Source organism: Symsagittifera roscoffensis, chromosome 3, assembly GCF_963678635.1.
Source record: "Symsagittifera roscoffensis chromosome 3, txSymRosc1.1, whole genome shotgun sequence".
In the NCBI taxonomy this organism is placed as follows: domain Eukaryota; kingdom Metazoa; phylum Xenacoelomorpha; order Acoela; family Convolutidae; genus Symsagittifera; species Symsagittifera roscoffensis.
The window spans coordinates 30,579,726-30,604,199 of NC_087064.1; the positions used below are offsets into that span (position 1 = coordinate 30,579,726).

At 43.2% G+C, this 24,474-nt stretch overlaps 2 protein-coding genes across 2 annotated transcripts in view; one reads left to right on the top strand and one right to left on the bottom strand.

Moving 5' to 3' along the window:
• The window catches only part of LOC134842499 (cysteine-rich PDZ-binding protein-like), a 305,601-nt gene that overhangs the window by 44,470 nt on the left and 236,657 nt on the right, over positions 1-24,474 (bottom strand). The window lies entirely within an intron of this gene.
• Positions 21,516-23,125, top strand: LOC134841662 (uncharacterized). The gene is made up of 2 exons (XM_063857698.1): positions 21,516-21,969; positions 22,731-23,125. Exons 1-2 carry the CDS (start codon positions 21,516-21,518, stop codon positions 23,123-23,125), a joined length of 849 nt encoding a protein of 282 aa, XP_063713768.1.

Sequence of the window (24,474 nt, forward strand, 5' to 3'; positions counted from 1 at the left end):
CCCCTGCCTCTAGTGGATCCATACATCTTCCTCTTTTGATGTTCATTGAAGTTCACCCTCGGTTCCCTGCTGGGACCTCCCGAGTTCGGTTCTCGTTCTTTTGGTTCACTCTTGCTGCTTAGTAGCCCGTCCAACCTATCCATGATAGCCTGAGTTCGCCTCTCCATCATCGCGTCTATCTTTGTGTCAAGAGTCCCAAGAGACTGCTCTTGCTGAATTCTTAACTTCTCCATGTCGTCTCGTAAGCGTAACTCTCGCTGTTCCGCCTCTCTCGTCATTCGCGACAAGTTCTTCGCCATGTGCTCGTCCGTTCTTTCTTTCAAGCGTTTTTCGCTCCTGCCAACTTCTTGTCTATTGCGGTTTATTTCTTCCCGCAGACTTTCTCTTTCAATGTGAGCTGCTCTTTCTAGTTCACTCATCCTTATTGACATCTGTTCATTTTGTGCTCCTAAACTGTCCACTATGTTGTTTAAGGCTTCTTCTAGTGCTGCCCCGTTATTCACGAGTGGCGTTACTAGTGGCGGTGCAACCCTGTCGGTCCCAGGTAGTTTCGTGCTGGTCGAGATCCGGGCCTTGACTCTCTGTCTCGACGTCTTCTCATTATCTATTTCAAGATCCGCTAACGCGTTGCCTAGCCCTCTGGTTCTACTCTCTCCAGTTTGTGGCTCTGAACTTGTCATAATCGCGAAGTCTTTTGACTGGCCCGGTGTGTTTGCCTCTTTGCTTATCGTTGTCACTACACCAAATTTGACCATGGTTCCAGTCTCTCTTCCGACGTATGCCTCGTTCTCCTGGATCGAACTATTGAGGCTGACTTGAGATCGAAAGTCCCCTTGCTCCTCGTCATCCTCTTCCTCCTGGGATTCACCTTCGTTTCCTGCACCTCCTCCCATGGTGAATGGAAAAATGTTTCCGAAGGTGTTCTTCATTCTTTCTGAGAACGATGATGACGTTGTTTGTTTCCCAGTTCCGCCTGCCATCATAGTGTTGTCTGTCGGAGATCTTCTCGTTGCCGCTACTTCAGTTGAGATATCGGATAGTTCCGACATCTCTTCTCGATCCAGTGTCCCGGTGGAAGTGGCAAAATCATGGCCTTGTTCTACCGGAGTAGATTCACTTGCCAGCCTTCTGCCTCTCCCTTCCAGTCCATGTACTTCCTGGTTGTCGTTCATGGCATGGTCTGTGTTGACCTCCACTTCTAACAGTTCTTTACGCTCTTCTGAGGTCTTCTGACTTCTCGTTTCAACCATTCTGCCTGAAACCGTCTCCCCTTTGTCGGTCCGGGCCTGTTTGATCCAATCAACAAAAGGATCGGTCATCTTTTTTCTTTGCTCCTCAGGTATGAATTTCCTAGAGCTATTACCTATTTTTGGTATCCTTGTCTTGTCTAGACTCATTCTCTATTTGTCATTTCTCAATGCCTATACACTTAACTCGATTGCTAGTGACCTTTTAGTTTTATTAACAATAATAATGACACAACACAATAAATTTCACAAGATTCTATTAAATAGTGACCACGAATCCCTGTATGTTTTGGTACAGTTTGTATAAAATTTATTCACACTAACCGTGAGTACAGTTTGTATAAAATTTATTCACACTAACCGATTATCGGTCGTAAGATTCAAAAACTAGCACAATATGATGTTATCAGTCAATTTAAAAGATAGTGTACTCACTACCCAATCAAGCACAGTTTACGTTGATTTAAAATCAAAAACAAAAAAAATATATAATGACAGAATATTAATGCCTCTGTGAAAAAAAAACGTATGTGTAATGTACTTTTAGTCGGTCGCAGTACAATAGTCGAACTTGTCTTTTAAAGAAAAAGCTTTCCCCGCTCGGTGCTGCACCAAACAGACAAAACTTTGAGGGCAGTGAGGGCATTTTCTCAAGTGGGCGTCTATTGCACCCACCGAGTACTGTGTTACCTATCTGCCTTCGGACTGCCCGAGCTAGACCTACTAAAATCCTCAGGGCAGTCACTTTTCACAAAAACGTATTATGTTACAATCCACACCAATGAATCACGCTCTTTTTAATGTAGACTTAGTGTCGCGAATATCCGAGTTCGGACCTGTTTTGTTTTGGTCTGGTTCTTATTGAAAGGCAAGTTACCAGTGCAGTCACTGATTCCTAGCTTGTGTGCTAATAACCTAATACCTCTCACTTTAGTCTTTCTTTCGCCTACCTAAGTCCTTTAATAAAATAATACCCCTCCGGATTGGCACAAATAGGACCCTTCCGGACTAACAAAAACTAGACCCTTCCGGATTGGGACCCCTCCGAGTTAGTTAACACAAGATCCCTCCGGATTTGGACCCCTCCGAATTAGCAACTATAAGACCCCTCCGGATTCGGACCCCTCCTAACTTGAAAAAATTTTGATCCCTCCGGATTGGGAGCCCTCCGGTTTCGTAAAAGTAGTTTTTCGGAGATTTCCTTCTTTCAACCTATACCCCTCCGGATACGTTCTCCGATACAATTTTGCTTTTTCAATTAACTAGGAAGGGTATGTACTACTTTCCTAGACCCTTCCGGATTGAAGTTAAGCCTCTTATTTTACAATTCACACTAACGGTGAAGGGTCTTGTCGCTTGCCTAACTTCGGCTCGATTAAGGTTTTGCTGTGCCTTTAGCCTTCACTTTTCGTCTAGAACAGCCTAAAGTTACTTTATTCAACCGCTATTACCTTTTGGTAGGGGTATAAGGGCTTTTCTAAAAAAAAATTTATAAAACGTGAAGGGTGTACCCTTCCAAATTGAGGAGTTTGCTAAAAACAACCTCAAAAAATTTTCACGCTTACTTTTTTGCAAAACTTTTGTCCCTATCAGTAAACTCAGCTAATTTCTGATCTATTGGTACCAAGATCAACTCGATATGTCTAGTAGTTCCAAAGTTATTAACCAAAACGTCTTTTCTCTAAAGTCAAGAAATTTCTCTCTTATAGGTTCCGCCTAACTTTTTCCGCAAATCTGGTCCTTTCGACCTAAAAATTATTGATCCGAGCTCAGAAGGCCTATACTCTTCTAGTTCAATGCAAAAGACCCGATCTAAAACGCTTTAGTTGAAAAAATTTGCAAAAAACGATGCTACCTGTACCCCTCCGGATTGATGAATCCACCAAATCTAACACGTTAAGTTCGATTTCTCTGTAACCCGGAAGGCTTTCGGGTAGCGGGTTTTAAAACTTGTAGATTCAATAGTGGACGTTGTCCGAACAACTATTTTTACTGTTGTAACTCAAAATTTTCAAAAAATTTTCTGAATTTATAGTGTTTCGTTTTCTCGAAAATCACGAAATTTCGGTTTTCGGTACCAAAATAGTTCCAACCACTTTCGAACTAAACTTAACCGGTTCTATCTATTATGGTAGTGCAGTTACGATGTAACACACTAACTTAGCGCTTTTTTCCGTTTCAAAAAATATCGATATTTCAAAAATCGCGACTTGTGGGGGGATCAAAATATCGCTATTTTGACCCTAAAAACCGGTATGTTTTCGTTGTTTTTCACTGAAAAACGATGTAAGACTATTAATATAGGCTATATAAATAAAATTATTAGTAATACTATACCCCTCCGGGTTTGTTCAATATCCGAATTAAGGTGCTTAGCTCGGATACTCGCAGTTCGGTGAAGGGTCACTACAGTGCAGCACTGTCGAGCCCCCCACAGATTACTATTTTATTTTTGTACCTAAAGGGTTACAAAACTTGGTAACGATACCCAACAGTCGATTATTGTTGTCGTTGAGCCTCTTCTTGTTGCTCCTTGTACTGCTTGGCGGATCAGTCTTCTCCCAGGACCCCTCCGAATTGAGCGCAAATCAGCTGACCCTTCCGGATTGAGCGCAATTTATCATTAACGTGCTTAAATGCTCAAATAACCCTACAGTACAAGCCTCAAAAACGGGCTATAAAAATTATCGTAACAATCCTGACTGATATAAATGCCTGTAACAACAATATATCTATCAACAACAAACGGGAGGGTCGGATCACATCTTGTCTGGGGGGATGATTTCTACAGATTTTTTACTTTTTTACTGTTTTTGGTTTTTTTTTCGGTGATTTTTTATGTTTTTTTTTCTTGGGTACTATACTACTTTTTGTTTGGTTTTATATATATCTTTAAGTGTTTTTGGTCACAAACCTCTCAGGGAACGAGGGAATGGCCGATCCCCCCACCCTTCCTGGTTCGTGAATTTTCGGTCTTAATCTGGATAATCTGGAAGGCTTCCGCGTTCCGAACTACCTTCCGCCCCGGCGGTTTAGGCCTATTAAGGGCGTTAATGTGAGCATCCGCTCGGCGCGGAGTGCTCGTTAACGGTTCTGCCGGTCATGATGTTAAAAAAGAATAACACCCAGGAGCGCCATAAAAACATCTATGTAACATTCGCCCGGAAGATACATATCGACGGAAAATAAAACTAAGTCCTAAGACGACTGGCTAACGTCTAAACAGAGCTTTACATGCTTTTCACCGTCTCTACCAAGCCAGTACTTTCGGTGGTCTTTTCTAACATCGGGTCGACAAAAAACGTTACTGCTTTCGGCTTCGGTCAAAACACTCAAATTAACTTAATTACATGCAGAAATAGTGAGCTCATGGCTGGGTCTCAGTATCCCCAGACCACGAGGTCACTCCTAAAAACAGGGCTACTACTTATTGAATTATTATTGTTTTTGTTCAGTAGATAAAAATCATCATCTCCATCGAAGATGGATCAACCCTTTCCCCCCAACTCCTAGCTTCTCATCCTTATCAAAATGAATCCAGTTGTTAATTAAATTCAGATCAGGACATGACAAGAAGCTAAAAGTCTATATAAAAGTATAAAAGTCTCAGTTCCGAAACCCATCCGGATTCTTGAATCCACTGAATCAAGCTCGTTAATCTTGATTTCTTCTTAATCCGGAAGGCTGTCCTCCACCCTTCACCGTTGTCTGCAACGGCCTTGCAACTATTGTAGCGACACAATAGTTGCAACTCGGAGTGCTCTCTGTTAACTCCGCGATTTTTTGTCATTTTTTCTCACAATTTCCGTACTTCTCGTGATCGCAGCTAATGTTGTTGTGTTGCTTTTTAACTTTTCTCTGCCAAAATGGCCGTTTCTGACGTTTCTCAGAAATGTTACGTAATCACTTCGAAAATTTAAAAATTAGTAATTTCCGAATCCTTCAACCTTCACGTTTTGTTCAATCGTTCAAATAACGTACTTAATCCTTAAAAATCACTAATCCGGAAGGCTCGCTGCTAAAAATTCGAATTCTGCAGAGATTGCATTTTGGCACATTCTGGTCGAATGTCACACTTCCGAATTAGCAGTTTCAAAGGATTAACAGTGTTATTGGAACGATTAGTCAAACTGTCAAGGCTAGAATATTCTGGTATTTCAAATTTGTAAAATTTCGAACGATGACGTCATATTTCTGAGAAACGTCAAAAACGGCCATTTTAGAAGTAAGTCGCAAGAAAAACACAACAATAGTTGCGACGGCGATAACAACGATAATCGCGATAAAAAACAACAACGATAATTGAACGAACAGCAGAGTTAGCAGAGACCGCTCCGAGGCGCAGCGATTATGTCGCTACAATCGTTGCAAGGCCGTTCACAACAACAGTGAAGGGTAGAAAAACAATCTTCCGGAAAGAAGATAAGGGTGTTATTTCCCCGGATTCAGGAATCCGGAGGAGTCTCGGGACTTGAACTGAAACCCTTTTTTGTAAACTTTTAGCTTTCCTATTATGTCCTGAATTGAATTTATTTAACATCTGAATTCATTTTTCGACGATGAGAAGCTAGGAATTAGGGGAAAGGGTTGGTCCATCTTCGATGGAGATGATGATTTTTATCTACTGAACAAAAACAATAATAATTCAATAAGTAGTAGCCCTGTTTTTAGGAGTGACCTCGTGGTCTGGGGATACTGAGACCCAGCCATGAGCTCACTTATTTTGCATATAATCAAGTTAATTTGAGTGTTTTGACCGAAGCCGAAAGCAGTAACGTTTTTGTCGACCCGATGTTAGAAAGACCACCAAAAGAACTGGCTTTGGTAGAGACGGTGAAAAGCATGTAGAGCTTAGTTTAGACGCTGGCCAGTCGTTTTAATACTTAGCTTTATTTTCCGTCGATATGTACTTCCGGGCGAATGTTACATAGATGTTTCTATGGCGCTCCTGGGTGTTATTCTTTTTTAACATCATGACCGGCAGAACCGTTAACGAGCACTCCTCGCCGAGCGGATGCTCATAATAACGCCCTTAATAAGCCCTAACCGCCGGGGCGGAAGGTTCGTTTGGAACGCGGAAGCCTTCCGGATTACCGTGAAAAGCTTTTTAACATAGTTAAGACCGAATAATCACGTTCCGGGAAGGGTGGGGGGATCGGCCATCCCCTCGTTCCCTGAGAGGTTTGTGACCAAAAACACTCAAAGATATAAAGAAACCAAACAAAAAGAAGTATAGTACCCAAGAAAAATTAAAAACTTGAAAAATAACAGAAAAAACCAAAAACGGTAAAAAAAAATCAAAAATCAATAGAAATCATCCCCCAGACAAGATGTGATCCGACCCTCCCGTTTGTTGTTGATACATATATTGTTGTGACAGGCATTTATATCAATCAGGATCGTTACGATCATTTCTGTGGCCCGTTTGTGAGGCTTGTACTGTAGGGTTATTTGAGTATTTAAGCACGTTAATGCTAATTTGCGCTCAATCCGGAAGGGTATGCTGATTTACGCTCAATCCGGAAGGGTCTCGGGATTAGTGAAGAAGACTGATCCGGCAAGCAGTACAAGGAGTGACAAGAGGGGGCTCAACGACAACAACAATCGACTGTTGGGTATCGTTAACAAGTTTTGTATCCCTTTTGGTACAAAAAATAAGATAGTTATCTGTGGGGGGCTCGACAGTGCTGCACTGTAGTGACCCTTCACCGAACTGCGAATTTCCGAGTTAAGCACCTTAATTCGGATATTGAAAAAACCCGGAGGGGTATAGTATTATTAATATTAATACTTATACAGCCTATATTAATACTCCTATATCGTTTTTCAGAGAAAAACACAGTAGCGGACCGGTTTTTTGGATCAAAAAAGCGATATTTTGATCCCCCCACAAATCGCAATTTTTGAGATATCGATATTTTTTGAAACGGAAAAAAGAGCTAAATTAGTGAGTTACATTGTAACTGTTTTAGTATAATAGGTAGAACCGGTTGAGTTTAGTTCAGAAGTGGTTGGAACTATTTTGGTACCAAAAGTCGAATTTTCGTGATTCTTGAAAAAACAGAACACTACAAAATCAGAAAATTTTTTAAAATCTTTGAGTTAGGACAGTAAAAATAGTTGTTCGGACAACATGCACTAGTGAATCGAGAGGTTTTAAAACCCGTTTGCCGATAACCTTCCGGGTTACAGAGAAATCGAGCTTAACGTGTTTGATTTAGTGGACTCATCAATCCGGAGGGGTCCAAATAGCATAGTTTTTTTGCTAAATTTTTCAGCTAGAGCGTTTTAGATCGGGTTTTTTGCATTGAAATAGAAAAGTATAGGCCTTCTGAGCTCGCATCAATAATTTTTAGGCCGAAAAAAAACAGAATTGCCAAAAAAGTTAGGCGGAACCTATAAGAGAGAAATTTTTTGACTTTAGAAAAAAGACGTTTTGGTTAATAACCTTGGAACTAATGAACAAATCCAGTTGATCTTGGTATCATTAGATCAACAATTAGCTGAGCTTACTAATAGAATTATTCAGAAAAAGTAAGCGTGAAATTTTTTTAGGATTGTTTTTAGCAAATTCACCAATTCGGGAAGGTAGACCCTTCACGTTTTATAAAAAAACTTTTTTGGAAAGCCCTTACACCCCTACCAAAGAGTAGAAACGGTTGAATAAGGCAATTTTACGCTGTTATAGACAAAAAGGGAAGGCTAAGGGCACCAGAAAACCTTAGTCGAGCCGAAATTAGGCCATCGATAAGACCCTTCACCGTTAGGGTGAATCGTCGAATAAGAGGCTTAGCTTCAATCCGGAAGGGTCTTGGGAAGGACGACACACCCTTCCTAGTTGATTCAAACAGCATAATAGCATCGGAGAACGTATCCGGAAGGGTATAGCCTTCTTAGTGGATTCAAACAGCATAATATCATCGGAGAACGTATCCGGAATGGAAATTAAGAAAGCCTCTGAGAAGCCATCTTTACAAACCCGGAGGGGTCCCAATCCGGAGGGAACTAAATTTTTAAAAACCCAGAGGGGTCCCAATCCGTAGGGGTCTAAATGTTTACAAAAACGGAGGGGTCTCAATCCGGAGGGGTCTCAATCCGGAGGGGTCTAAATCTTTACAAAACAGTAAGGGTCCCAATCCGGAGGGGTCCGATTTTTGTCAATCCGGAGGGGTCAGATTTTTGTCAATCCGGAGGGATCCCAATTTTGCCAATCCGGAGGGGTGTTGTTTTGTCAAAACTTAAATAAACAACAGAAAAGAAAGTAGTTAAAAGTATGAGGTTGTTAATAGATAGGCTGGGAACCAGTGACTGTACTGGTAACTTGCCTGGACAATGAAGAGCAAGCTGACTTTGGATCTCAAGTTAGCCTCAATAGTTCGACTCAGGAGAATGGAGCATACACCGACAGAGGGACTGGTACCACGGACCAATTTGGTGTAGTGAGGACAATAAGCAAAACCGCAAACACATCAGGCCAGTCAAGAGACTTTGTGAGTATGACGAATTCGGAAATGCGAACTGGGGAGAATAGAAACACAGGGCTAAGTAACGCATCGGCGGATCAAGAGGTGGATAATGAAAATACGTCGAGCCAGAGAATCAAAGCCCGAATATCGCCCAGCACTAAGCTACCTGGGATTGGCAGGGTGACACCGCCACTTGTGACGCCACTAGTAGAAAACGGAGCATCAATTGAAGAAGCCTTGATCAACATAGTGGGCAGTATAGGAGAGCAAAATGAACAGATGTCCATAAGATTGAGTGAACTACAGAGAGCAGTCCACATTGAATGGGAAAGTCTGCGGGAAGAAATAAACCGCAACAGACAAGAAGTTGGTAGAAGCGAAAAACACTTGAAGGAAAGAACGGATGAACACATGGCGAAGAACTGGTCGCGGATGACAAGGGAAGCAGAACAAAGGGAGTTACGGTTAAGAGACGACATGGAGAAGTTGAGAACTCAACAAGAGCAGACTCTTGGGACTCTTGACACAAAGATAGATGCGATGATGGAGAGGCGAACTCAGGCTATCATGGATAGGTTGGACGGGCTACTAGGCAACAAGAGTGGACCAAGAGAAGGGGAACCGAACTCGGGAGGTCCCGGCAGGGAGCCGAGGGTGAAATTCAATGACCAACAGAATAGGAGAAGGACATATGGATCCACTAGAGGTAGGGGCAGTTCAGCAGGCTATGCCACAGGGGATAATAGAGTATGGGGCCCACACTTCAGAAGAGTTCAACTGGCAATAGACACATTTCAAACGATCGACCGACACAAGGCACACATGCGACGGCAGAACCGGCAGAACCGTTAACGAGCACTCCTCGCCGAGCGGATGCTCATAATAACGCCCTTAATAAGCCCTAACCGCCGGGGCGGAAGGTTAGTTCGGAACGCGGAAGCCTTCCGGATTACCGTGAAAAGCTTTTTAACATAGTTAAGACCGAATAATTACGTTCCGGGAAGGGTGGGGGGATCGGCCATCCCCTCGTTCCCTGAGAGGTTTGTGACCAAAAACACTCAAAGATATAAAGAAACCAAACAAAAAGAAGTATAGTACCCAAGAAAAATTAAAAACTTGAAAAATAACAGAAAAAACCAAAAACAGTAAAAAAAAAGTCAAAAATCAATAGAAATCATCCCCCAGACAAGATGTGATCCGACCCTCCCGTTTGTTGTTGATACATATATTGTTGTGACAGGCATTTATATCAATCAGGATCGTTACGATCATTTCTGTGCCCCGTTTGTGAGGCTTGTACTGTAGGGTTATTTGAGTATTTAAGCACGTTAATGCTAATTTGCGCTCAATCCGGAAGGGTATGCTGATTTACGCTCAATCCGGAAGGGTCTCGGGATTAGTGAAGAAGACTGATCCGGCAAGCAGTACAAAGAGTGACAAGAGGGGGCTCAACGACAACAACAATCGACTGTTGGGTATCGTTAACAAGTTTTGTATCCCTTTTGGTACAAAAAATAAGATAGTTATCTGTGGGGGGCTCGACAGTGCTGCACTGTAGTGACCCTTCACCGAACTGCGAATTTCCGAGTTAAGCACCTTAATTCGGATATTGAAAAAACCCGGAGGGGTATAGTATTATTAATATTAATACTTATACAGCCTATATTAATACTCCTATATCGTTTTTCAGAGAAAAACACAGTAGCGGACCGGTTTTTAGGATCAAAAAAGCGATATTTTGATCCCCCCACAAATCGCAATTTTTGAGATATCGATATTTTTTGAAACGGAAAAAAGAGCTAAATTAGTGAGTTACATTGTAACTGTTTTAGTATAATAGGTAGAACCGGTTGAGTTTAGTTCAGAAGTGGTTGGAACTATTTTGGTACCAAAAGTCGAATTTTCGTGATTCTTGAAAAAACAGAACACTACAAAATCAGAAAATTTTTTAAAATCTTTGAGTTAGGACAGTAAAAATAGTTGTTCGGACAACATGCACTAGTGAATCGAGAGGTTTTAAAACCCGTTTGCCGATAACCTTCCGGGTTACAGAGAAATCGAGCTTAACGTGTTTGATTTAGTGGACTCATCAATCCGGAGGGGTCCAAATAGCATAGTTTTTTTGCTAAATTTTTCAGCTAGAGTGTTTTAGATCGGGTTTTTTGCATTGAAATAGAAAAGTATAGGCCTTCTGAGCTCGCATCAATAATTTTTAGGCCGAAAAAAAACAGAATTGCCAAAAAAGTTAGGCGGAACCTATAAGAGAGAAATTTTTTGACTTTAGAAAAAAGACGTTTTGGTTAATAACCTTGGAACTAATGAACAAATCCAGTTGATCTTGGTATCATTAGATCAACAATTAGCTGAGCTTACTAATAGAATTATTCCGAAAAAGTAAGCGTGAAATTTTTTTAGGATTGTTTTTAGCAAATTCACCAATTCGGGAAGGTAGACCCTTCACGTTTTATAAAAAAACTTTTTTGGAAAGCCCTTACACCCCTACCAAAGAGTAGAAACGGTTGAATAAGGCAATTTTACGCTGTTATAGACAAAAAGGGAAGGCTAAGGGCACCAGAAAACCTTAGTCGAGCCGAAATTAGGCCATCGATAAGACCCTTCACCGTTAGGGTGAATCGTCGAATAAGAGGCTTAGCTTCAATCCGGAAGGGTCTTGGGAAGGACGACACACCCTTCCTAGTTGATTCAAACAGCATAATAGCATCGGAGAACGTATCCGGAAGGGTATAGCCTTCCTAGTGGATTCAAACAGCATAATATCATCGGAGAACGTATCCGGAATGGAAATTAAGAAAGCCTCTGAGAAGCCATCTTTACAAACCCGGAGGGGTCCCAATCCGGAGGGAACTACATTTTTACAAATCCAGAGGGGTCCCAATCCGTAGGGGTCTAAATGTTTACAAAAACGGAGGGGTCTCAATCCGGAGGGGTCTAAATCTTTACAAAACAGTAAGCGTCCCAATCCGGAGGGGTCCGATTCTTGTCAATCCGGAGGGGTCAGATTTTTGTCAATCCGGAGGGATCCCAATTTTGCCAATCCGGAGGGGTGTTGTTTTGTCAAAACTTAAGAAAACAACAGAAAAGAAAGTAGTTAAAAGTATGAGGTTGTTAATAGATAGGCTGGGAACCAGTGACTGTACTGGTAACTTGCCTGGACAATGAAGAGCAAGCTGACTTTGGATCTCAAGTTAGCCTCAATAGTTCGACTCAGGAGAATGGAGCATACACCGACAGAGCGACTGGTACCACGGACCAATTTGGTGTAGTGAGGACAATAAGCAAAACCGCAAACACATCAGGCCAGTCAAGAGACTTTGTGAGTATGACGAATTCGGAAATGCGAACTGGGGAGAATAGAAACACAGGGCTAAGTAACGCATCGGCGGATCAAGAGGTGGATAATGAAAATACGTCGAGCCAGAGAATCAAAGCCCGAATATCGACCAGCACTAAGCTACCTGGGATTGTCAGGGTGACACCGCCACTTGTGACGCCACTAGTAGAAAACGGAGCATCAATTGAAGAAGCCTTGATCAACATAGTGGGCAGTATAGGAGAGCAAAATGAACAGATGTCCATAAGATTGAGTGAACTACAGAGAGCAGTCCACATTGAATGGGAAAGTCTGCGGGAAGAAATAAACCGCAACAGACAAGAAGTTGGTAGAAGCGAAAAACACTTGAAGGAAAGAACGGATGAACACATGGCGAAGAACTGGTCGCGGATGACAAGGGAAGCAGAACAAAGGGAGTTACGGTTAAGAGACGACATGGAGAAGTTGAGAACTCAACAAGAGCAGACTCTTGGGACTCTTGACACAAAGATAGATGCGATGATGGAGAGGCGAACTCAGGCTATCATGGATAGGTTGGACGGGCTACTAGGCAACAAGAGTGGACCAAGAGAAGGGGAACCGAACTCGGGAGGTCCCGGCAGGGAGCCGAGGGTGAAATTCAATGACCAACAGAATAGGAGAAGGACATATGGATCCACTAGAGGTAGGGGCAGTTCAGCAGGCTATGCCACAGGGGATAATAGAATATGGGGCCCACACTTCAGAGGAGTTCAACTGGCAATAGACACATTTCAAACGATCGACCGACACAAGGCACACATGCGACGGCAGAACCGGCAGAACCGTTAACGAGCACTCCTCGCCGAGCGGATGCTTATAATAACGCCCTTAATAAGCCCTAACCGCCGGGGCGGAAGGTTAGTTCGGAACGCGGAAGCCTTCCGGATTACCGTGAAAAGCTTTTTAACATAGTTAAGACCGAATAATCACGTTCCGGGAAGGGTGGGGGGATCGGCCATCCCCTCGTTCCCTGAGAGGTTTGTGACCAAAAACACTCAAAGATATAAAGAAACCAAACAAAAAGAAGTATAGTACCCAAGAAAAATTAAAAACTTGAAAAATAACAGAAAAAACCAAAAACAGTATAAAAAAAAAAGTCAAAAATCAATAGAAATCATCCCCCAGACAAGATGTGATCCGACCCTCCCGTTTGTTGTTGATACATATATTGTTGTGACAGGCATTTATATCAATCAGGATCGTTACGATCATTTCTGTGGCCCGTTTGTGAGGCTTGTACTGTAGGGTTATTTGAGTATTTAAGCACGTTAATGCTAATTTGCGCTCAATCCGGAAGGGTATGCTGATTTACGCTCAATCCGGAAGGGTCTCGGGATTAGTGAAGAAGACTGATCCGGCAAGCAGTACAAGGAGTGACAAGAGGGGGCTCAACGACAACAACAGTCGACTGTTGGGTATCGTTAACAAGTTTTGTATCCCTTTTGGTACAAAAAATAAGATAGTTATCTGTGGGGGGCTCGACAGTGCTGCACTGTAGTGACCCTTCACCGAACTGCGAATTTCCGAGTTAAGCACCTTAATTCGGATATTGAAAAAACCCGGAGGGGTATAGTATTATTAATATTAATACTTATACAGCCTATATTAATACTCCTATATCGTTTTTCAGAGAAAAACACAGTAGCGGACCGGTTTTTAGGATCAAAAAAGCGATATTTTGATCCCCCCACAAATCGCAATTTTTGAGATATCGATATTTTTTGAAACGGAAAAAAGAGCTAAATTAGTGAGTTACATTGTAACTGTTTTAGTATAATAGGTAGAACCGGTTGAGTTTAGTTCAGAAGTGGTTGGAACTATTTTGGTATCAAAAGTCGAATTTTCGTGCACTAGTGAATCGAGAGGTTTTAAAACCCGTTTGCCGATAACCTTCCGGGTTACAGAGAAATCGAGCTTAACGTGTTTGATTTAGTGGACTCATCAATCCGGAGGGGTCCAAATAGCATAGTTTTTTTGCTAAATTTTTCAGCTAGAGCGTTTTAGATCGGGTTTTTTGCATTGAAATAGAAAAGTATAGGCCTTCTGAGCTCGCATCAATAATTTTTAGGCCGAAAAAAAACAGAATTGCCAAAAAAGTTAGGCGGAACCTATAAGAGAGAAATTTTTTGACTTTAGAAAAAAGACGTTTTGGTTAATAACCTTGGAACTAATGAACAAATCCAGTTGATCTTGGTATCATTAGATCAACAATTAGCTGAGCTTACTAATAGAATTATTCAGAAAAAGTAAGCGTGAAATTTTTTTAGGATTGTTTTTAGCAAATTCACCAATTCGGGAAGGTAGACCCTTCACGTTTTATAAAAAAGCTTTTTTGGAAAGCTCTTACACCCCTACCAAAGAGTAGAAACGGTTGAATAAGGCAATTTTACGCTGTTATAGACAAAAAGGGAAGGCTAAGGGCACCAGAAAACCTTAGTCGAGCCGAAATTAGGCCATCGATAAGACCCTTCACCGTTAGGGTGAATCGTCGAATAAGAGGCTTAGCTTCAATCCGGAAGGGTCTTGGGAAGGACGACACACCCTTCCTAGTTGATTCAAACAGCATAATAGCATCGGAGAACGTATCCGGAAGGGTATAGCCTTCCTAGTTGATTCAAACAGCATAATATCATCGGAGAACGTATCCGGAATGGAAATTAAGAAAGCCTCCGAGAAGCCATCTTTACAAACCCGGAGGGGTCCCAATCCGGAGGGAACTAAATATTTACAAATCCAGAGGGGTCCCAATCCGTAGGGGTCTAAATGTTTACAAAAACGGAGGGGTCTCAATCCGGAGGGGTCTCAATCCGGAGGGGTCTAAATCTTTACAAAACAGTAAGCGTCCCAATCCGGAGGGGTCCGATTTTTGTCAATCCGGAGGGGTCAGATTTTTGTCAATCCGGAGGGATCCCAATTTTGCCAATCCGGAGGGGTGTTGTTTTGTCAAAACTTAAGAAAACAACAGAAAAGAAAGTAGTTAAAAGTATGAGGTTGTTAATAGATAGGCTGGGAACCAGTGACTGTACTGGTAACTTGCCTGGACAATGAAGAGCAAGCTGACTTTGGATCTCAAGTTAGCCTCAATAGTTCGACTCAGGAGAATGGAGCATACACCGACAGAGGGACTGGTACCACGGACCAATTTGGTGTAGTGAGGACAATAAGCAAAACCGCAAACACATCAGGCCAGTCAAGAGACTTTGTGAGTATGACGAATTCGGAAATGCGAACTGGGGAGAATAGAAACACAGGGCTAAGTAACGCATCGGCGGATCAAGAGGTGGATAATGAAAATACGTCGAGCCAGAGAATCAAAGCCCGAATATCGACCAGCACTAAGCTACCTGGGATTGACAGGGTGACACCGCCACTTGTGACGCCACTAGTAGAAAACGGAGCATCAATTGAAGAAGCCTTGATCAACATAGTGGGCAGTATAGGAGAGCAAAATGAGAAGATGTCCATAAGATTGAGTGAACTACAGAGAGCAGTCCACATTGAATGGGAAAGTCTGCGGGAAGAAATAAACCGCAATAGACAAGAAGTTGGTAGAAGCGAAAAACACTTGAAGGAAAGAACGGATGAACACATGGCGAAGAACTGGTCGCGGATGACAAGGGAAGCAGAACAAAGGGAGTTACGGTTAAGAGACGACATGGAGAAGTTGAGAACTCAACAAGAGCAGACTCTTGGGACTCTTGACAGAAAGATAGATGCGATGACGGAGAGGCGAACTCAGGCTATCATGGATAGGTTGGACGGGCTACTAGGCAACAAGAGTGGACCAAGAGAAGGGGAACCGAACTCGGGAGGTCCCGGCAGGGAGCCGAGGGTGAAATTCAATGACCAACAGAATATGAGAAGGACATATGGATCCACTAGAGGTAGGGGCAGTTCAGCAGGCTATGCCACAGGGGATAATAGAATATGGGGCCCACACTTCAAAGGAGTTCAACTGGCAATAGACACATTTCAAACGATCGACCGACACAAGGCACACATGCGACGGGGAGAAGTGATTTCAGGAACAGGAGTCATGCAAGCCCAGGGATGAGTCATGCGAGCCAAGGAAGAAACAATCCCGGCGATTCGGATAGAAGGGATATACCAAATACAGAACCCTTATCAGGGGCGGTGATACTCAGGCGGGGCATTCAAGAGATGCCACAGCAATGGCCACAGCCTTTGAACCCCTAAACAGGTCTTTGGAGACATTCCTGACGAGGTTATCCAGAACCAATGAACGCAGTGAAAAGTCCAGAAGAGTCTTTAAGAAACCAAGATGCTATAAGGACGAATCTGTTGGCTGCATTGACACCTAGATAGAGGTGGTGAAACTGCATTTTGAGGAAGAAGACCTGTCAGAAAGGCAAAAATGCAGTGCGCTCACCAGTAACTTGGAAGGGACAGCCCTAAACTGTGTGATGGCCAAAAATCAATATCAGCGGGAAACTGCTGAGAAAATCTTTGAAATCTTGTTAAATCGTTTTGGCTCAGGGGTGCAGGGACACCAAGCAATGATGCGCTTCGAGAAAAGGAGGCAACGAGTAGATGAGACGATAGACAAGTTTCTCGATGACTTGAAAATGCTGAGAAGACGCAGCCAACCGGATGAGTCAAACCGAAGGATGAACCTGGCCGTAGCCTCAAAATTCATCGATCGTGTGAAGAATGATGAACTTCGTACGATGCTAGCAACGCATTACACACCACTATCAACAAATGCGCCAACACCAGAGGAGTTGAGGCTCAAGTCAAAAGAATATCTTTTATTGAAACCTCCATCGAGATCTGGACATTACAAGAACAATTATGGCAATTTTAACAGCGGACCGGCAAACCAAGGGAACAACTGGTATAAACCGAGGGACGGTTTGGACAAGAGGCGCTCTTGTGCAAGTTGCAGTTCGATGGACCATCATATGTCACCATGCCCAACTTACAACCAGGGCATGAAAGCAATAGGCTTAAGCCTGGAGGATGAAGATGCGTCAGAAGTTGACCATGAAGACTTCATGAGAGGAGTAATTGCAAAATTTGGCCCGAGGTGCTTCTTTTGCAACTTGGAAGGTCATTTTAAATCGGATTGTCCGCAATTCTGGGATGCTGTAGCAGAAATCAAGCATCCAAGACACGAGGAAGCTTTATTGGGAGTGAAAGCCAGCACGCCTCGCCTTTTGAGTGAAGCGGAGGCGCGCAGAAAAGAAAAACCGCAAAAGCTGGCAACGAAGAAAATGCAGGCGGTAACAGAAGAGACATGTAAACCGGAACACTTGGGAAAGATCGGGATTCACGAGGGAAGTTCTAATTCCGACGAATCTCCGACTGGCTGCAGCCAATCGAGGAGCGATTTACGTAGCCGGAAAAACACCAATAACGGTCCTCCACATGGGAGGAAGGGATCTTTGGATGAGCTTCCTGGTAGTAGAGAATTTGGACGACGCTGACCAGTTAATCTTGGGCAGAGATTTTGTCAGGAATTTTGACGTGATGATTGACTTGAACAACAGTCTAATAAGGATTAGGAACCCGGTATCGGAAGTATGTTAAGAAACCAATTATTAGAATAATAACAGACGAAAACAAGATACCAATTTTGTTAGACAGAAAAAAAAACTACAGCCTGGACAAGCAGTAGTAGCAGTTTTTAGAATGAGAAATTTAAATTCGTTAAGTGATAGTAAACAGGTTTGTTTGGTACCGAATCCAAATAGTCAAATTTCAGGGATTTTAGGCAGTCGAAACGGACTGTGTGTCAGTGTGTTATTGAACACACTGGACACCACGGTTTCAATCCAGCGCGGAAAGAAACTTGGTTACGCTTTGCAGATGAGGACCGACTATGAGGAGACACAAAATTTGAAGAAACATATTGTGAAAGACTGTCCTTATCATGCCAATAAAGATAAAATTTTAAAAAGGGCTTCACAAGGGAAGTTCTAATTCCGACGAATCTCCGACTGGCTGCAGCCAATCGAGGAGCGATTTACGTAGCCGGAAGTATGTTAAGAAGTATGTTTCGCCCAAATAAATTAAATTCTATTCATAAATTGTTTTCAATGAAGTTCAAAACGGACGACGGCTTATCAAGCTGCTCGAATTTTCCGGAACGCCCCTCGTCATATGAACTAGAGTCTGACAAACCGGTTTTGCCAGAGATAGGACACTTATTAGGGAAAAAGTCGAGGGAGATTTTGAATCACTTCGGGAGGTTTTAAATCGGAATGCGGATGTATTTTCAAGACATAAGGCGGATATCGGTTACTGTAACTTCGTCGAACACGAAATCGAACTTGAGGAAGGCGCCGTTCCCCATAGGGAAGGCGCCAGACGAATGACGCCACATAAATCGGAAGCGTGCCGAGCGGAAATAGAAATGTTGCTCGAATACGACATGATAGAACCCTCGATATTGCCATGGGCTTGCCAGGTAGTAATGGCGAAAAAGAAAGGGGGCAGCTTAGGTTTTGTTGCGACTTTCGCTACTTGAACGCGGAGACAAAAAAAGATGCGTACCCAATACCGCGAAAAGACGAGAGCCTCTCTAAACTTGGTGATGCCAAGCTCTTTACCACATTGGACTTGGGTTCTGCCTTCTGGCAGGTCCCTTTGCGTAAGAAGGATAGATAAAAGACCGGGTTCGCGTGTGAATTGGTGTTGTACCAGTGGAAGAGGATGCCCTTCGGCTTGTGCAACGCAACGGCCTTTATTCAAAGACTGATGGCTCAGGCTTTGACCAGAGTGACAAAGAAGTACGGGAATTTTGGGATGTGTTACGTGGATGACGTAGTCATAGCAACACCGACCCTGGAAGATCACATTGATCGACTCGACGAGGTATTTGGATGCATGAAAAGAGCAGGTTTGAAATGCAAACCATCGAAATGTGAAATCCTTAGGTTTTCGATCAAGTACCTAGGAAGAATGGTGGACAGGCATGGTGTGAGGCCGGACCCGGAAGCAGAAGAAGCTTTTTTGACATGGAAGGCTCCAAGAACGGGCATCAAGCTCATGAGCTTCCTAGGGTTTGCCAACTATTACCGTGAGTTCATAAATGTATATACAGACAAGGTGTATCTGATGCAGAAGCTGATGCGCAACAAAGGAAAGAAGTTCGAATGGAGCTATGAAGCTCAAACGGCCTTTGAGAACATAAAACGGGAACTGTGCGAAGCGCCAGTGCTAGGCATGCCTACTGAAAAGGGCATGTATGTTCTTGACACAGACGCATCAGTAGTAGCCATCTCGGGAATACTGCATCAGGAGCAGGAATGGAATGGGAGAACTGTTCTCCGTCCCATTGCATATGGCAGTAAGGTGTAAAGTGACACTGAGATGAAATATGGTGCACCGAAAGCAGAAATTTAGCGGTGCACCAAAAGCAGAAAAGTGCTCCTTTTAAGTTACGCGTGGACAACAGGGCGTTATCCTGGTTGAAGACATACTCGATGGATCAGAGTTATATAGGAAGATGGACAGTGAGATTAGATGGCTACCACAGGATAATCGAGCACAGGATGCGTGACAAACACCAGAATGCTGACAGCCTCAGCAAGAAAACCGAGTTCTATGAAAGATTGGAACAGAAGCAAGCCAATCAGGCAGAAATAAAGGAAGGATTCTCGTTGCTGGACAGAGAAACTTATGAAGCGCTTCCCTTAAAGAGATGGTTGGACAAGTCTGGACATCCAATTCCAGAACATCCTGAGTTACCTGTAGAGAAAGCAGCCGAGATAAAATCCTATCCAAGAAGGACCTGGTGCCCTTGGATCTGTTGCTGCGCTCGAACCTGGTCCAACAGGAACTCTCTCGCATGAACATTAACAGATCTCTCATTATTGGATAAGACGGTGCAGGTCACACCGCAAGTGATGCGGATGCTGGGTGGATTGTTAGAGAGAGAAGTGACCAGAGATGAACCCGAGTGGGCAGCAGCTATGGCATCACTGACAGTCAGTGAGAAGGTGAAGATCATGCCGCCCAGACGACAACACAAAGAAAACGAGAGGGATTGTAGGACAATAGTTCAGCAACTAGTATCCTCAATACCCCCACGAGGTTTTAACCAGTACTTCATACGGTCGGAAAGAACAGGGGAACGATACGCAAAAGAAAACCGTTACCTCTGAGGACCAGGACAAAGAGAGTGAGATGGTTGAACGAAACCTGGTGCAATATTGTTTGCCCGGGGAGACGAACGGCGAGGAGAGTCGGCGAGTACAAGATCAACACCCGGGACAAAGAAGTTTGCCCGGGGAGTCTGACGAAGATGAAAAGGTTCCTGATGAGAAGCAGGAACTGGAGAATAAAGTTTTGTCCGGGGAGTTCAGATGGATGCGAAGAAAGCACAGAATTGACCCAGGAGACGGTGCAGACTCCGTCACAGACTCTTCAACAGATGACAGTTCCCGAAACTCAGGAATTGACACATACTCAGACAGGAACTCGAGCTCGGGATCGGAACTGTCAGAACTAGCAATCCACACACTACTAGTGGAAAATCGAGCAAGGGATCTGGATAGAGAGGTATACCAGGACCCTGACAGTGATCGCTACCTCATACCAGGTGAAAGAGTCTTTGATAACGCAGCGGATGATCTAGAAACAATAGCGGTATCGAAACGTTCGATGAGTCTGTTGCCACAAAAAGAGGTGGTCAGGACTGATCTTCAGCCATTCGAACAGGAAACACAGCCATTGGCAAAGATTTGGTGCGTTAAGATGGAAGAAGATACGCATCAGCGCAATGAGCTGAATAGTCAGATGAGGGTCATGAAGACGTACTTGAAGGCGAGATACAGAATCTCGAATCTACTAAGAGCGCAGAGAAATGACCGCATGACAAGCAACCTGAAAAGGTGGATCGAAAATGGTTCTCCGGACAAAGGAGACCTCGAGGAAGACAGTTACCGCATTTTGTGACAGTATTTTATGCAGAAAGAGGGAAGGTTATACTTGAACATGGACGGGATTGTGGCTTGCAAGAGAAAAGATGAAGACAAAGTTCTATACAAGTATAACGCGATAGTGTTGCCGCAACTCTATCAAACAGAACTCTTATTCAGGTCGCATGATCAGATGGGCCATCAGGGGATCGACAAAGTATATCAGAGGATCCTGAAGCGCTTTGAGTGGCCTGGAATGAAAAAGGCATGCGAGAAGGGGGTAACAGCATGCCTGTCATGCCAACAGGTCAAGGATCCAAGGAAGTTGCGATTTCCTTTACAATCGATCGAGTCGTCTGAATTCAACGAGGTGGTGCAGATAGATCACCAAAAGATTTGCATGACAGACAGTAGTTATAACCAAGTCTTGGTCATGATAGATCACTTCACGAAGTATGTAAAGGCCGTGCCCTGCATAACTGCCTCAGCGGAAGAGACGTGCGACCACCTGATCAATACGTGGATAGCGAGAAATGGTTATCCGATGACGTTTCAATCGGTGAACGGAACAGCTTTCGTGGGAGAACTTACAAAAGAGCGAATGCGACGTTCGCAGGTGGCTCAGTCTCACTCCACGACATACCATCCTCGGACGAATGGCTTAGTGGAAAGGCATAATAGAAAGGTAGTGTCCATGCTGAGGGTATATTGTTCCAGGTACATGACCGATTGGGACAGATATCCTCCACAGGTGATGGGAGCTTACAATAGCAAGCATTATTCCACCACCGGAGATAGCCCACATATGATGCTAACCGGGCACGAGAAGTCTTTGCCCTTGAATTTCTTCTACCCAGAGTATGAGGGTAAGAAGACGTCATCACAGGTCTATGTAAGGGATGTAATAAGACGTCAGCAGGAGTTAAACGACTTATGTAGACAAAATCCTCAGCAGGCACGGGCAAGGCAGAGGAAGAGATTTGACAAGAAAGCAGCTGGTGCAAAAGCTTATTCGGGGAGGGTTCTCATGCTTGAAGGACCGAATGCTTGAAAAGTTTCGACCAATCAAAATCGCTTAGCGTTCCTATAGGCTAAATGCCTTTCTCACAAAATCGAAGTCAATATTAACTTGAAAATGCTTTAAATCAGTGGAAAATAATCAAAAATATTACAATTTGCGGGCTACAACCGCAATACTGTTCAGATAAACGTCAAGATTTATGAGTTCAAGTTCATAAGAATTTTCAGTCTTAAAAACTCATCTGCTTATTATCTATTCGGTCAGTATTAACACTAATCGCCTGGATTTATTTCCTAACTTTGAGACTTTCACGATTTACTTTGAGATTTTGAATACTCAATTCTGAATTGGCTGAAAGTAAGCTAAAATAAATTTCAAGCATTCGGTCCTTCAAGCATGAGGGACGCCACCGCTTATTCGGTAGGGGACTATTTATGGGTATTTCAGAACGTCATACCACCAAAAGGAACGAAAAAGCTCCTAAGAAGTGGAGGGGACCCTTCATGATTACGGAGGTGCACCAGGAGGGACGCTTCTATAGACTGAGTACTGGCCGATCCGCTCATTAGGAAAACATTAAGCCACACAATCCATCGACAGAAGACTGGTGTATACCTGCAAACATGGAAGAGGGGGATTATCTAATGATGGACCCTGCTTGTGAGGTCAACGAGAAGGGCACCAGGGAAAAGAACGATGGAAATGTAGTCATAGAGGAAGGAACAAGTACACCACTAGACCTGGATCCAAATGAGGCGATTGAAGCGGATGATGAAACTTTACCCTACTCAGAAGACGACTGGCAAGACCCTGTACAAAGGGAGAACTTGGAACCGGATCTTCCGTTCACGATACAGACTCGACAGAACGACAGGACAAGACCCAGAAAAAATTATAACCCTTACGGCGACAATTTTGTAGTGGACAGGATAGACCTAAAGAAAATAGTGAAAGAAGTAGTGAGACTAGAAGAAATAACTGTGTCACCAGACATTGACATAACCGATGATCACGACGAGGAGTTGGTCGATGACTGGTCCAAGTCCGAGGTAGAATTCGACGACGAGCAACAGCAGTCATATGAACATGACTTGACGAATTTGCGTGTCTTGGAATGGCTGACATCAAAATGACAACAAAATGACGTCAGACCCATTGGAGACCAGTGTCACGATTCAAGATGTAGATCGTGAAAGCATGAAATACATGAAAACCGAACGAGAGGATCCTTCCTGGGCTGCCCAAGAAGGGCAACTACTCATTCCGGCTTCCAACATTGACTTGATATCCGGTATGCGATCGACGGGGACGTCGATGGATATTTTTATTCGGGGAGTGGGGGTAGGACTTACCCACACTGAAAACTTATTAATAAAAAAATTAAGACTAGCAAAAGAGACAGGAGATTTAGAAGCGGAAACAGGCGAGGACCCTAAGCAACCGGACATAGGGAGGGTAGTTGAGTCATATTTTAACTTACCAAATGAATATTCAAGTAGCATAATACTAACAAACAGCGATTTCATACTCACAAATAGAACATGTGCGTTAGCAATCACAGCAGATATGAGTTGTAAGACAGCGTTAGCAGCAGATTTTAAGAGAGAATATAAGATCATAGAATTCCTTTGGAAGCAAAGACCAGGAATAGGGGGCGTAGCAGCCTTGCCTCCGGCGGCGTCACAGATACCCGGAACATACTTATGTTTCTTAGTGACACGGGCGACGGAGAAGCGGCCCGTGGACCCGGAAAACCTAGATTTGTCCTTGACGAGGTTGAGAGACTTCCTTGTGGAATGGGAAATGAAGGAGCTCTCGCTTCCAGTGTACGATCCGAACAGAGGACGACTGCATCCTCGGAAACTGTACGCGCTCATACACGTAGTCTTCTCTGATACTAATATACAAGTATACTTACATAAGAAACATTACTTAAGTATAGGCTGAGTTAAGGTGACATACAAGAGGGTGTCAGACTAAAGTATGTGTAGTGTGTGATATGTGTGTTATGTTATGTTATGTGTTATGTTATTAGGGTCCTGGGTAAGAAGGAGTTAGTGACCACGAACAACTGAATGACAATCTTAGGAATAGATCCAAAGTTTGGAGTGTTCAATCTTAGGTCGAATTCCAAAATTTTAGAGACCGATTGGTTTTATAAATTTTAGGATCAAAATGTTTTTATCTGACTGTTTTAAATAAATTTTAACGAGAAGTTAAGGTAAAACGGACAAGTGTGATATTCGTGACCTCTTTTCTAGATCCTGATTGATCGTTTAATTACTCACTTGAGTCAAATCATTAAATCAAATCGAATCGAACCTGAAAAGAGAATGGATAGCTTCAACTTGGATGAATTGATGGACCGGGCAGATGCATATGTAGGACCGATGGTAGATGCGATCTATCATCGGCTAATGGATCGAGACTTCGCTCTGGAGGCCCAGAGGTAGTCATGTTGCTGACCGCCCTGATAAACATC